General features: G+C 48.5%; 1 protein-coding gene and 1 pseudogene across 4 annotated transcripts in view; one reads left to right on the top strand and one right to left on the bottom strand.

The window, feature by feature from the left end:
* The window catches only part of PACC1 (proton activated chloride channel 1), a 36649-nt gene extending 22364 nt beyond the window's left edge, over positions 1-14285 (bottom strand). For 3 of the 4 annotated variants that reach the window (XM_040636360.1, XM_040636361.1, XM_008701171.2), the window contains exons 1-2: positions 14082-14284; positions 10161-10257 (exon numbers count right to left, since the gene is read on the bottom strand). In XM_040636360.1, coding sequence (XP_040492294.1) covers positions 10161-10257; positions 14082-14117 — 133 coding nt within the window. In that variant the 5' untranslated portion in view covers positions 14118-14284. Of the gene's footprint in view, positions 1-10160; positions 10258-14081 lie in introns of all 4 variants that reach the window. The other variant, XM_040636362.1, reaches the window with a different exon arrangement.
* On the top strand, positions 479-1293 carry LOC103672468 (annotated as a pseudogene).
* Positions 14286-14563: the final 278 nt, after the last annotated feature.

Raw genomic sequence — 14563 nt, 5'->3', positions numbered from 1 at the left:
CCAAAAACACAAGAAATAAGTGTTGGCAAGGATGTGGAGAAAAAGGAACCCTCAGGCACTGTTGGTGGGAAAGTAAGTTAGTGCAGTCACTATGGAAAACAGTATAGAGGTTCCTCAAAAAATTAAAAATAGAACTACCACTCCACTACTGGGTATTTACCCAAAGAAAACAAAAACACTAATTCAAAAAGATATATGCACTCCTAGGTCTACTGCAGCACTATTTACAATAGCCAAGATATGAGAACAACCCAAGGGCCCGGCAACAGATGAATGGACAAAGAAGATGTGGAATATTACTCAGCCATATAAAAAGAATGAGATCTTGCCATTCACAACAACATGGATGGACCCAGAGGGTCTTATGCTAAGTGAAACTAAGTCAGACAGAAAAAGACAAATACTATATGATTCACTTATATGCAGGATCTAAAAAACAAAACAAACAGAAACAGACTCATAAATACAAAGAACAAGCTGGAGGCTGCCAGGGGTGGGGGGTGATAAGCAAAACAGAATTAAAAAGGACAAAAGAGAACAAAAAAAGGAACTAAGAGATTCAAACTTCAGGCCTTCCTGGCAGTGACAACCTGCCCACAAGAACATGTCCCTTGCAGAGGACCCATCCCTGGAAGGAGAGAAGAGGACGCATAAGCAGCAGCGCCTGGTGCAGAGCTCGAATTCCTACTTCATAGATGTGAAATGCCCAGGAGGCTATAAAATCACCACTGTCCGTAGCCATGCACAAACACAGCAGTTTTGTGTGTTGGCTGTCCTTTGCCAACCTATAAGGAAGAAAGGCAAAGCTTCCAGAAGGATGCTCCTTCAGACAGAAGCAGCACTAAAAGCAACCTGAATCAAAATGAATGGAAAGCTATAAACACATTAAAAAAAAAAAAAAAAGATACAAACTTCCATTTATAAAGTTCTGGGGATGAAAAGTACAGCATAAAGAATATAGTCAATAATTTTGTAGTAAATTTGTATGGTGACGAATGGCAATTTTTGTGGTGAGTACTGTGTAATATATACGATTGTTGAATCACCATGTTGTACACCTGGAACTAATATATTAGTCTATAACTATGTCAACTACAACTTAAAAAATGTAAATGGACTAAACATTTCAATTAGAAGGCAGAGACTGTCAGGCTGGATTAAAAACAAGACCTAACAATACACTCCCTAAAAAAAAAAATGGACTTTAAATCCAAAGATATGAGAGTATTTGCTCATAATTACTTCATATTCTTTTATTCTTAAAGCACAGGGGGACGCCTCGGTGGCTCAGTTGGTTAAGCATCTGCCTCCGGCTCAGGTCATGATCTCAGGGTCCTGAAATCGAGCCCCACATCAGGCTCTCTGCTCAGCTGCAAGTCTGCTTCTCCCTCTCCCTCTGCCTCTGTGATCTCTCTCTAATAAATAAATAAAATCTTTTTTAAAAAAAAGGGCACAAAAGCACAATCAGCACAGAACCATCAAAGGGTCTTAGGTTAGAGAAAAGTAAGTCATTCATTCTATACTTCTACAAACATGCAACGAACACCAACTCTGTGTGCAAGACTTGTGCTAGGTGCTTCAGAGAGATACTGAGAGAGGAGGACTGATGGTCTGTGCTAAAAGTACCACAGAATTCAGAAGGACAGGAGGATGTAATCTGTGAGACTTCCTTTGCTTGGGGTGAAGTGTGGGGAGGACGACAGCGTTCAGCAAAGGCTCTGTGGAGGTCACATAGCCCCGTGCCCAAAACACCAGGAAGATTCTGATGAAGAAATAATTTGGTGTTCATTATTCATTTATTTTCTGAACTGAAAGTCCCGATATCCAGCCAAGTGGTTAAGAGCACGAGCTTTAGCAAAAGAGATTTGGGCTCCAGCTCTGCTATTGACGACTCCGAGACCCAGGACAAGTTACTTAGTGCTCCTAAGCCTCACTTTCTTCATGTGAAAAAGAAATAATCATTTCAATTTTATAGTATGTCTAAAAGGAATGACAGAATGTTGCAAAATGCATTACAGAGTGCCTGCTTAATGCATTAATGTTACTAGAGAAATGGAATGTACCCTCTACCCCTCAAACAACAAAGCGTTCACTGATAAGATAGCAAAAATGAAGACCACCACACTACCGCCTCTTACTAATGATAAACTAGGAAAAAAGTGCCAAAAACTAAATGGAGGAGAGGCAGCGTATGGTATCTTTCACGTATAGCCATGTAATGCTTCCATGCCTGTTAGATGACTGAACGGCCCATATAATAGAGGACCGAAGTCTAGCAGTGCTAACTAGCTTCCTTCCATCTGTAGGAGAAGAGAGTGCGTTCCAGGCATGTGAAACTCTAAAGCAACTGGTGTGTCTTGCTCTTCGTGGCCAAATATTTTAGAAAGTTTTTACATTACATTTAAGTGCAAGTTCCCAGAAGTGTCTATGAGGTTCCTGCAGGCAGTAAAGAACAGGGCACTGGGGGCAATGGGCGTTGACAGCCACAAAGAGAAGTGAGGAGCCAGGCAGCCCGAAGGAAGCCCCTGGGGCAGCCGAGCACAAGCCACCGTGGAAGGTGGCAGCTCTGGTTCTCCAAGAGGAATTAAAGCAGGTCTCTTTCAGCTTTGTCTATGCTTCGACTTTTACTGCTTCTTACTGTTATTAGGGACCATGCTGATTTCTGCTCCTAGGTGGCTCTGCTTCCTGCCTGTTCTCCACGTTTCTCTAGGACTGTGTTCCACCGTACCGGCAAAGTCCGCCTCCCAGCGAGTATCCGGTATAGGGCACCTTGTCACACACATCTCAGGACCCTGCTGTCCTTCATACCCAGCCTGTAGGTGGCTCCCCTTAGCTCAGGTGCTGATCCCTGCTCTGTCCCATGTAGCTGGGCAGCAGGGTCACAGGACCCACCCACAGCTCTTCTGTCTGGAAGGCACTCCTGCCTCCTGCGGCCCATGTGGGACCACAGGCTCACTTCAAGACTCTTTTTCTTTTTAAGTAACCTCCACACCTGAAATGGGGCTTGAACTCATGACCCCAAGATCAAGAGCCACATGGTCTACCGACTGAGCCAGCCAGGTGCCCCTCACAGGTTCACTTCAAAACATGTCAGGTTAAAGAAAGAACATTCCTTGTCACGAGCTGCTCCTAATTCCAGTGGCAACAGGGACCAGCTTTCCACATCCGAACGAGGCTTGAAAAAAATCACAAACCTGAAGTAACTGACTTGCTGTATAACATCTGAATAGAATTTTTAAGAGTTGGCAGGGACCTAAAGGGCCATCTGGTTCAAATCCACTCTTTGTGCAGTGATCCAGGTCCCAGGGCCTATAACTGGCACAGAATGAGAGCCCTGAGGTCCCGACTCCTAATCAGTGTTCTTCCACTCCACAACAGCGAACATTAATACTTAGTTCCAGTCACTAAACAAGGACAAAAGAAGATGTGATTGAAAGAATAGGACTTCATGACAAGTACAAGCTCGGCACGTTTTCAGGTCAACTGCAGATTTCATCCCGCTAACCCATGCAACGAAGAGGAATGGTAACGGGCACATGGGGGCAGGTTTTCACTCAATCAGAAGCCACAAAACATGATTTGAAATGTTCCACTTTCATGATGCCCTTGGTTAGGGAAAGAGATGAATCTCCCCATACATCTAAATTCTCAAAAAAGGAACTTAAGGCACAAAAAGGTCACGTGACAATTTGCGTCACTTGGACTTCTTCGGTAGAGCTACGTGGACGAGTTACTCCCGTGGGGAGCACTGTCCAAGAGTCTCCTGTTTCACGCAAAGAAGTCAAGGTGCGCTTCTCTACCGGCCTTTCCTTGATCCACAGATCGGCATGTAAGCTGAATACAAACTGTAAAACTATCATCCACACACGCCGTGGCACTCCAATTCTGAAACAAGACATCATTCCATCTCACCGTTAAAAAAAAAAACAAAACGGTGCTGGACATTTGATAAAATGTCCTATGCACTCTGCGGTCAGGAAAACCAAACCCCGGCTTTTCTGGGGCAAGCTGGGTGAGTGTGTTGTAAAAGTACCACCCCTTGTATGAATGCAGACTCATGACAGTAGACAGTCAAAAATAATGCACAAGATGTTCTTGGGAAAGGTAATCTATGAGTTTTACAAAACCCATGACAGCACTGCTTCCAAAACCCAGACTTGCCCCAGAATGTAAGGGGATGTGTGATGAGTAATTCAACTTCTGAAACCACAGTGGGACATTTATTCCCAGGAAGGGGGAACTGGCTGTCCACTGAAAGCCTGCAAAACTCTACCTTGCAAACAGCACGGGGCCAAAATGCATTCTGAATGCAAAGAAGGAATGAACAGTCTCTACTTTTTTTTTTTCGTTTTCAGTGATGTGGTGGGTTTGTTGTTTTTGTGGGGTTTTTGAGGTATGATTTACATACCATAAAACTTACTCCTTTAAAATGAATATATTTAGTGTTTAGTATAGTCACAAGGTGTGCAACCATCACCACTGCGTAATTAGCAGAACATTTTCATTACCCAAAAAGAAACTCCCTACCCATCAAGAGTCACTCCTCTATTCCTCCTACTCCCTGGCAACCAATAACCTGCTTCCTGTTTCAATGGAGATGCCTATTCTGGACAATTCAATGGAACTGACACGTGACCTTCTGTGTCTGACCTCTCTAACGTATATCTTCGAAATTTATCCATGATGTAGCATGTATCAGTTCTTCATTCCTTACTATTGCCAAGTGATATTCCATTGTGTGAATACTCCATTTTATTTACCCATTCATCACTTGATGGACCTTTGGGTTGCTTCCACTTGTTGGCTATTACAAATAATGCTGCTATGAACATTCATGTCCAAGTTTTTGTGTGGACATGAGTTTTCATTTCCCTTGGGTATATACCCAGAAGTGGAATTGCTGGGTCACATGGTAACTCTGTATTTAAACTTTTAGGAACTGCCAGACTGTTTTCCACAGTAGCACACGCCACAACACTCCAATTCTCAAACAAGACACCGTTACATCTCACCATTTAAAAAAATTCACCATTCTACATTTCCACCAACAATCCACGGGGGTCCTAAGTTCTCTACATCCTCACCAAAACTTGTCCATCTGATTGATTGTAGCCATGCTTACAGGTGTGAAGACTACACAATGATACACATCTCCCCGTGGTTCAGATTCACATTTCCCGGATGACAAATCTTTTCACGTGCTTCTCAGTCATCTGTGCTGGAGAAACATATTCAGATTCTCTGCCCATTTTTTTACTTGGGTGTCCCTTTTATTATTGGATCATAAAAGTTCTTTATATATTCTAAATACAGGTCCCTTATCAGACATACGATTTGAAAATTTCTCTCATCCTGTGGGCTGTCTTTTCACTTTCTTGGTAGTGTCTTTCAATGCACAAGTTTTTCATTTTGAGGAGATCCAATGTATTTTTTTCCTTTGGTTGCTGACCTTTGTCAATTCTATTAATATACAGTTGTCTCCATGGAGAACTGACTGTAACGACTAATTAGCCAAGTGTCTTCCTCAATTTTTTTTCAACTGTGATATAGTAAACTGCTTATTCAGTTGGCATGTCTGGTCTCATTTCTCCCTTTGAAGAGAATAAGTGGTTGTGATTCCCTTGAAGGAGAGGAAACAAACAGATTGAGGCTTTCAGATTATGGATTGGCATTATCTCAGAGAGCAAAACTGGGAATATAATCCTGACTGTTTGGGTGCTTAACTTGAACCTGTGTTGCCCAGAGTCGGCAGGCTCAGGATCCTAGTACCGGCCTCCTGTCCCGCGGCTCCCACCTCTGGGCCCCCCGTCAGGCTCCAGGCCACACTTCAGGCTCTCCAGGCCCCCCATTGGGCTCCAGCTCCCCCTTTGGCCCCCAAACGTGGCCATTCCTCGAGGCTCAGTCTCCACAGCTCCCTCTACATGCGGTCCCAGGCTTTCTTCAAGGCTCCCACATTCACGCCGCCAGTCCTCACCTCTCCCTCCTCTGGGCCCTGCCAGCTCAGACACAGCGCACCCACTGAAGCCTCCTGTGTCTGCAGCACACGAGCACCTTTTCCTCGAGCTGCCCACCCGTCCGGACTGTATGTCTACGTCCTCCCACTCACCCGGCTTCAAACCTCAGAGTCGTCTTTGATTCTTCCTTCTCCCACTCCCCCTCATCGGAGCAGCCTACCACGCCAGCCTCTGACCCCGCATGCTGCTCTCTCCTAGAACGTCCGTTTTACCCCTTACTGCTCTGCTCCAATCTCTGCTCCCTAAAGGCTAAATGCTGCCACTCAAAGCCCTCCCTAATCTGAACCAATCTGTCCTTCCACCTCATTGGCTTCTACACTTCTCCCGCCAACCCTCCACTCCAACCACACTGTGCTACCCAGTTTCCGACACGTTCATTTTATCCCGACCTCGACATGGTTGGCGTGCCATCCCTCTCTCTGGCCAGTCCCTTCTTTTCCGCCTAATGATGACAGTAGCCATTTATTGGGTGCTTTCATGTGCTAGGCCTGCGCAGAGAAAGCACCCTTCCTCAGGTTAATCCCACTTCCTTCACTAACAAGCCCCCTCCTGTTCATTTCTGAAGCACCTATCTCTACCATTTCCTTGATGCTCATTCATTCGTTCCAATTGCTCAGATGACCTACGTTCCTGTTCCAAACCCTGACGTCCTCCTCTTAAGGTACAAATACAAATACTGAGCACCCATGGTGGACCAGGTGCCCTGCTAAAAGACAAAGTTCTGAGAGCACCTCACAGAACTCAGGGGCAGACCCAAGGGGTTAGTAATGACTAATTAAAGAATCATATTCAAGGGGTGCCTAGGGAGTTCAGTCGGTTAAGCGTCTGACTCTTGATACTGGCTCAGTTCGTGATCTCAGGGTGGTGAGATCAGGCCCTGCGTTGGGCTCTGCGCTCAGCAAGGAGTCAGCTTGAGGATTCTCTCTCCCCCTCTCTCTCTGCCCCACCCCTGGCTTGTGCTCTCTCTCTAAAATAAATAAGTAAATCTTAAAAAAAAAAAAAAAAAAAGAATTATATTCACTAAGTGTGCCCTCTCAATTGTGCTAAATTCTACAAAGGAAAGTACTGAATGCTGGGAAAGCACCTAACGGGGAGAAGAGGCCCTCGTTAGGTGGTTCAGGGCCAGCTCTGGAGAAGGACGGGTAAGTTCTTCTTTGGGTAGCCTGCCTTCTCTCTCTTCATGCCTTAAGTTCCTGAAGGCAGGCCCTGCCTCATTTGCCCTCTTCGTGGTTTTAGCACATGGCGTAACAGGTGAAGGAGTCCATGAGTGACTCCCGTGGAGGAAAGGGAAGATTTGGGAGAAAGAAAGCGTCTCATCTAGAAACTGAGCCAGAGTCAGAACACCCCGGGAGGCAGCCCTGGGTTCAAATCCCAGCCCTGCCATGTAAGTAGATAGGCAAAGCCCTAGGCAGGCCAAGTCATCATTACCATTACTTGTATTATTGTTAGAGGACTCGAAGGCAGGAAATGAGCCCTGAGAGCGGTCTACCAGGTCATCAGATTCGGACCAGCTCACTACTGAGACTTCTGAGTCTGGATCTGCTATGGTCTACAAAGGACAGGCACCCAGAAGGGTCCCCTGAAAGCAGGGGAGGCCCTTGCCAGGCCCTGAAACTTCCCAAAATTTGCTCTGCCTGAGGTCTGGCTTCCTGCTCGGACTGCCCTCAGGCTTTAAGGCCTCAGGCATCTGAGGCAAAAGACAAGCTAAGGCCAAAGGTCACCATGGCCACTTCCTAGTTTGCCTGGCACTTATCTATAAGAGGGAAACACAAAAGAACGCTTCATCTTTCCAAGTCTGGCCTCTCTCCTCTTCGTCTGGCTGTCTCCATCCATCCTCTTCTGACTGGGGGCTAGAGAGCAGAGTGCAGGGTGTGCTGCTGGCAGAGTAACCACCCGCCAAAGATGTCCAGGTCCTCATTCTTGGAACTATCAATAGGTCTAGTTACACGGCAAAGAGAAACTGAGGCAGCAGGTGGAGTTCAAGCTGCCACTCACCTAACCTTAAAACAAGATTTTCCTTGATTACCTAGGTGAGCCCAATGCAATCACAGGGTTCTTTAAACATGGAAGAGGCGGCAGGAGTCAGTGTCAGAACGATAAGATATGAGAAAGACTCAACCAGCCACGGGCGGCTTTGAAGATGGAAAAAGGGCCATGAGCCAAGAAATGTGAGCAGCCCCTAGAAGCTCGAAAAGGGACCGAAATGGATTTTCCCTTAAAGCTTCCAGAAAGGAATTCAGTCCTGCTTCTGCCCCCCTCCCCAGCTGTAAGATAATAAATCTGTGTTGTTTTAAGCCACTAAGTTTGTGGTAATTTGTTATAGAAACAATAGAAACTAACATACAAAGCTAATGCAAATAAACACGGATGTACTGTTCTCTCCCTGGGGCCTAAGGGCTTCAGAGGCAGTGCTGAGAGTCAGAGCGGAGGACCTCGTACGCCAAGAGGCTTTAATAAAAGGACGCTTACAATACTTCTTAAAAGGCACTGGTGCAGTAGAAAGAGTCTGAGGTCAGAGCTGGATCTTTCCATACTTTCCTTAACTCCCCTGGGCCTCGGGCCCTCATCCATCAAAATCAGAATGACCACCTCCCAGGAGGTGAAAGCTATGAAAATTAAATGGGGCGATGGGGAGGACAGAGCTTGGCCCCGAGGAAGCAGTCAATAAACAGCTACTCTTCCAGCCTCCTTCCTTCTAGAGTCTTCTCTAAGAATTAGACACAATCACAGAAGATCCTATCTCATTCCTCTCCCCTATAAATGCAAGGATCAAGAGGAGGAGAATCCCACCTCCTTCAAACCACCCAAGAAACTGGGAGTCAGGCTGAGGCTCCATTCAGTCATTCATTCATTCAAGAAATCTTTCTTGCATGGCCAGGGCCAAGGTGATGAGCGCAACGGACCGGTGTCTACCTTCGTGGGGCTGACAGGCTAGCAGCACCGACGTTCATCAAATGCTAGGCACACAGATATACCGCTCCATCAGGGATGGCTACAACGGGGAGGTGCGCAGGCCACAAGGAGGGCGGAAGCGATCTAGCCAGGAGGTCAGACAGGCCTCATAGAAAACAGTGGGTGAGCTGAGACCTAAAGAACAATCACCATTAACTAGATGCCAGAGGGAAGACAATTCCAGGCAGAGGACTAAAACAAAAAGGCCTGAAGGTGGAAAGGAGTGAGGCCTAAATCAAAGGCCAGCGTGGTTGAACTGCAGAGAAAAAGGGGAAGAAGGGTAGGAAGGGGAAGAAAATGACTCTCTGGTTCAACTGGATGGATGGTGGGTTCCATTCCTCAAAACAGGAAACACCGGAAGAGGGCCACACTGGGAGGGGGGAGATCATGAAGTCAGTTTTGGGGTTAGGGTACCTTTGGGACATCCAAGCAGAGCTATCAATGGGCGTTTGGATATACAGGATATGTAAGTCTGGAGTTTATAGGTAACCTCTGGGCTAGGAGTGTAAACGTGGTGTCGCTGTGAGCAGTGACGGAAGCATGGAGGTTGGCCTGGGTGAGACTGCCCGCCAGAGAGACAAGGGGCCCCTGACAAACATTTAACCCCCAAGAGCTGGAGGGAGACTGCGAAGGCGGCTGGAAGGAGCAAGCGGTCTGGGAAGTAAAGTGTTACACATGACACCACCTAAGGGAGCAGAGGGTATCCAGGAGGAAGACCGTAAAATTCCCTAAGATGCCGCCTGACTGATGGGACCCTGCTTGCCCAGCTGGGTGACGATCCTGCGGAGGCCTGACGTCCAGGAGGTGAGGCCTATTAGATATTCTCCTAGAAGGCCCTGGGAAGTGACTCAGATATTAAGAGGCTCAACTGCTAACTGCCTCCTGGGGGGAAAAACAAACAGAAGAGCGGAGATCCATTGTATCCAGCGGCCTGGCCTCAGGAACTGGCTCAGACCAGCGAACAGAAAAGAGCAGCTACCGGCCTGGACACATCCTCGGTCCCCAGGCTGGTTAAATATGTATCGCTTTAAAACTAGGGCAATACTTGAGACCTGACACCGGGGCGCAGGGCAAGGGGGCTCCTCCTCTTCCGCAGGTACCCCGCTGGCAGGGCGCCCGGGCTGGGGCCTCCAGCTGCAGCAACGGCAGGGCGCCATTTGCCAGCCCTTCCGCCCCAGCACTGAACCCACTTACCTGGTAAGACTCCTGGACCTTGGACTCCGTCTGTCTCCTTTTCCTGCTCGTCCGCCCGCTCTGAGTTCTCAACCACCTGATCCAACTCCTCACTCAGCTGAAGGGGGGGACAGAAGGCGAACCGTGAGCTCCACCAGCCCTGCTAGTCGGGACTAGAATGAGAAAGCAGAAACTGCCTCGCAATGGTCACACACACAATCACATGCCGTAGGGTGTGTTACACCAGTTCTACAGATGGGGACACTGAAGCTCCGAAAAGTCCTGTAATTCCTGTATACTGGTTTCCCAGGGCTGCCGTAACAAAGCACCACAGACTGTGCGGCTCAAAACAACAGCAGTTTATTCCCTCACAGCCCCGGAAACCAGAAAGCTGCAATCAAGGTGTTGGCAGGGCTGGTTCCTTCTGAGGGCTGTGAGGAAGAATCTTTCCCATGGCCGTCTCCTAGCTTCTGTCAATGGCGGGCAAGCCTCAGTGTGCCTTGGCCTGTAGATGCATCTCGTCTCCAACGTCCACCCTCATCTTCACATGGAGTCTGTGTGTCTCTGTGTCGCCACGTGGTCATCTTCTTATGAGGACACCATATTGGATCAGGGCCCGCCCTACTCCAGGAAGACCTCATCGTAACTAATTACATCTGCAATGACCCTATTTCCAAATAAGGCCACTTTCTGAGGTGCCAGGGGTTAGCATTCCCCACACATCTTTTTGGAGGGACACAATTCAACCACAACACTTTCCATGGTCATGGAGCCAGAAGACAAATCCAAGTTGGTCTAGTTCCAAAACCTATGATTTTAATGGCTTTCCAGACGAGGAGGAAACTCGGCTAAGAGTCTGCTGAGAGGCAGGAGGAAATGGTGAAATTGGTGTCGGAGCTCTCCAGGCCTCTGGCTCACGTCCACCGACTCAGGCAGAACAAAATGGGGAGTGCAGTCCATCCCAGAGACAGATGCTGAATAACAGCCTGGTAGCAAGCAACTTCAACCTCCCCTCATCAGTGTTCTCACCTGGCAAATGGGGGCAATGCCACTGAGAAGGGTAGGGGGCAAAAAGGATACAGTGATAACCAACAATTCTCATAGCATTGAGGAGGAAGAGGGCAAGAGAGATCAAGACCAGAATTTAGAGGGCCTATCACTGAATTAGGAGGAAAGCTATCTTCCTCCCTTCCCTAAGTATTTTCTTAGGTTCACGGTGTTAACACTTAAGGTTTCAAAACATTTCCACTAAAAATTAATCTCCAAGAGACCTGGGTTAAAATAAAACTCTCATGTATCTACTAGTCTTCCATCTCTCTCTTTTTTAATTTTAGTTTTAAGTGACCTCTACACCCAACACGGAGCTTGAACTTACAACCCCGATATCGAGAGTCACATGATCTACCAACTGAGCCAGCCAAGCGCCTCCATCTTCCTTTCTATGCCTCCAATCCTCCCCCTTAGAATCAGGTAAAACCTCCAGTTTAAAATCCTCCAAGCTCACAAGAAAACCAACACGTGGGAGAGGGCTGGGAGGCTAGAAAAGACACCAGGAGATATGGGTCATGGGAGCACAGAGCAAGAGATCCCAAGCGCTCTTGTTGGCCAAAGAGAAAGAAGGATGTTAGTTCTGGGAAGACCCAGAGTTCTCTGACCCAAGCCTTACCCAGGTTTGGCCTAACCCAGTTCCCTTCCTGACTACCTGCAGCCATAATGAGCCCACTCCTTGCCTGCCCCATTCCCAAACCCAAAATCTCCCTTCAGCAAAGAAACTTCACTCAGAGCTAGGTCCGCTCTCAGAACGATCCAGGCAAGACAGATGTAGGCCACTCTCTGGGAGGCCTCCTTCTTCTAAACAAGAGACAGGGTCTTCAAAACAAGCCACTGAAGAAGGTAAGGGGAAGGGTCCTTCCAGTGTCTTCCATCTTGGGGTACCCCCAAATAGAAAGTGACTCCACCTTTGGCCTTGCCCCTTCAAGCAGGATAACTGCCTATATTTTAATAAGCATTTCAGGAGCCCTGCTGGGAAAGGCAACACCGTAGGTTATGTATGGATGCTGAGCGACGTGGTCCTACAAACCAGGACCCCAAAGCTCCCTAGAAGCAGGAGCCGCCCGCGTCCTATTAACAAGAGCCATCACTCACTGAGGGATCACTCCCTGCCAAGCACTGAGCTAAGCACTCTCCATATGCCAGCTCATTGGTATATGAGATAAGGCCTATCACTACCCTCGTTTGCAAATGAAGAAACCCGAGGCTCAGAGAAGTGACTTGACAAACGACCAGAAGCAGAACCAGGACAGGAACACCGGCTTTCTGACTTCAAAACAGTTATTTATCCACTATGCCCTACTCCCTATAAACCTGAAAACTTTCAGAGGAAAGACACAACTCATTCCTCAGCATTCCCTCACAGTCTAGGGTATAGAATCTAGGGGCCACAGAACCCATAGCACTGGTTAAAATTCATCTGGCTCCTTTTGGATAAAGGAGATGGTAGGAAAAATATAGAAATTTGTCCCAAAGTCAGGTTCCAGACCAGGTCTTATACTAAAAAATAGGAAGCCTTGGGCAAATCTCATCTACTTTCAACTCGGCTTCCCCTTCCACTGTAGGGCTAAGCCATCTGCTTTACCCACACAGTATCATTTACAAAGGGAGGAATGGACATCAATAGTGGTCAATATTGATCAAGACAGCAGGAAGTACATATGAGAAGGACAGGAAGAATGCTAGACTGATCTGGGAAGTCAGTCTCTATGGAGCACATGGGACTTAAGATCCCTCCCTGAATAATGGGGGGGGGGGGTGGTGGAATTTTAACCAATGAAGTTTGAGAGAGAGTTAAAGAAAAAGAAACGGCGTGAGAAAGCAGAAAAGGGACAGGAAAGCAGTTGCACATTTGTAAACACTGAGTTTCCAGTGTGGTTTGAATGTAGATGCGTGAGAAGATAACTGAAAATATGGCCCTGAGCTGTGCAGAGCTTGGAAAGCTGCTAAGAAGGTTGGACTGTTCTGGGCAGATCAAGGGCAGCATCAGGTGTTTGTAAAAAGGGATGCTGAGGGATCAAGGCAGGGCCTCAAATCGAATCTGTAGAGCATGGGAGACACCAAAGGGAGAGGTAGTAACACAGCATCTCAGTCAGTTGACCAGAGCAGACACTGGGACACAAACCTGAGGACTGAAGATGTGGAACTCACTGAATTTGCAAGTGAGGGGACCACCATGCGGGGCACAGGGGAGGGTGATCACCAGAGATGACCAGGGTGTAGGACCTGAGAGAAGGAGGAGGGCAGTTCACTAGTTCCAGGGAGTCGGGAGGTCTCAGGGAAAGCTGGAACCGCAGCCTGCAGCTCAGGACAAACAAAAAAGAGAAAGAGCTGGAAACTGATAGTTAAAGTGTAGGAGGAGGTGAGACTGTTAAGAAAAACCGGGCACAGCGAGAAGCACCTAGGTGGTGAAAGCACCTTTTCAAAGTTAGGCGGGTCCCCAAACAAGACACAATTATCCCTGTCATTTACACCTGCAAGGGTCCGCGAGGCCTTGGGCTTGCAGAGGGGCTAATGCCTCCCGCACATCCGTTCCAGCCGGGAGGAGGGCGCCGGCGCCTCCACTTGCTGCAAAGAACAGCCGAGGTCAAGGCCGGCCGAGGCGCTGCTGCCTGGGTCCGACGCCACTTTAATCATTCACCTGCTGGTTACGGGTCGCGGCTCCGGGGCCCCGGCTCCATCCCGCGCCGAAGGCATCCGGAGGACCCTCGGCGTCCCGCTTCCTTCCTACTCCGCCGCTCCTCTGCACACTGGGACCCCTCCCCCGCCGCACTCCTCGGAAAGCGCACTCGACCCGCCGGGACGCCCCCCCGCACCCCATCCGCCCAGACCCCGGGACCCCGCTCCTGCGCCCCACGGGAAACTTTGCTTCCGCCCCCCACTGCCTTGTACCTCCTGGTAGGATGTGGAGAGCTCCTGACGGATCATGGCACTGGTCCGAGCTAAGGCACACCTGAGACCGCTACGGCCTGGGAGCCGCGGCGGAGCGAGAACCGCGGCCGCAGCACCTAAAGCTGCCGGCTCTGCGAGGCGAAACCGGTTCGGAGGTGCGGCCCCGAGACCAGGCGGGGCGGCACTCGGCGCGTGCGCGTCGCTTCCGCTGGAGCCGCGTAAGGGTTGCTGGGAAATGTAGTTCGGTGCTAGAGGCGCAGCTCGGCAACCCTGGAGCCTCAAAGCCCGCGCGCTACTCAGAGCCACGTTTAGCCAGGCGTTAGACGCACGTGCTCTCTTCATCTCTCACTTCCTCTGTTTGTTGGAGGAGGAAGGACGGAGAAAATGAGTGGAAAGTGGAATAAAGAGGTCAGGTCAGATGAGTGGGAGAGCCTAATCTATAACTGCAAGAGGCAGCCTAGTGGTTTATAACCATTAATAAA

Source organism: Ursus maritimus, unplaced genomic scaffold, assembly GCF_017311325.1.
Source record: "Ursus maritimus isolate PB19 unplaced genomic scaffold, ASM1731132v1 scaffold_2, whole genome shotgun sequence".
In the NCBI taxonomy this organism is placed as follows: domain Eukaryota; kingdom Metazoa; phylum Chordata; class Mammalia; order Carnivora; family Ursidae; genus Ursus; species Ursus maritimus.
Note: the sequence above shows the minus strand (reverse complement) of the source record. Positions and strands in the feature narration are given on the sequence as shown.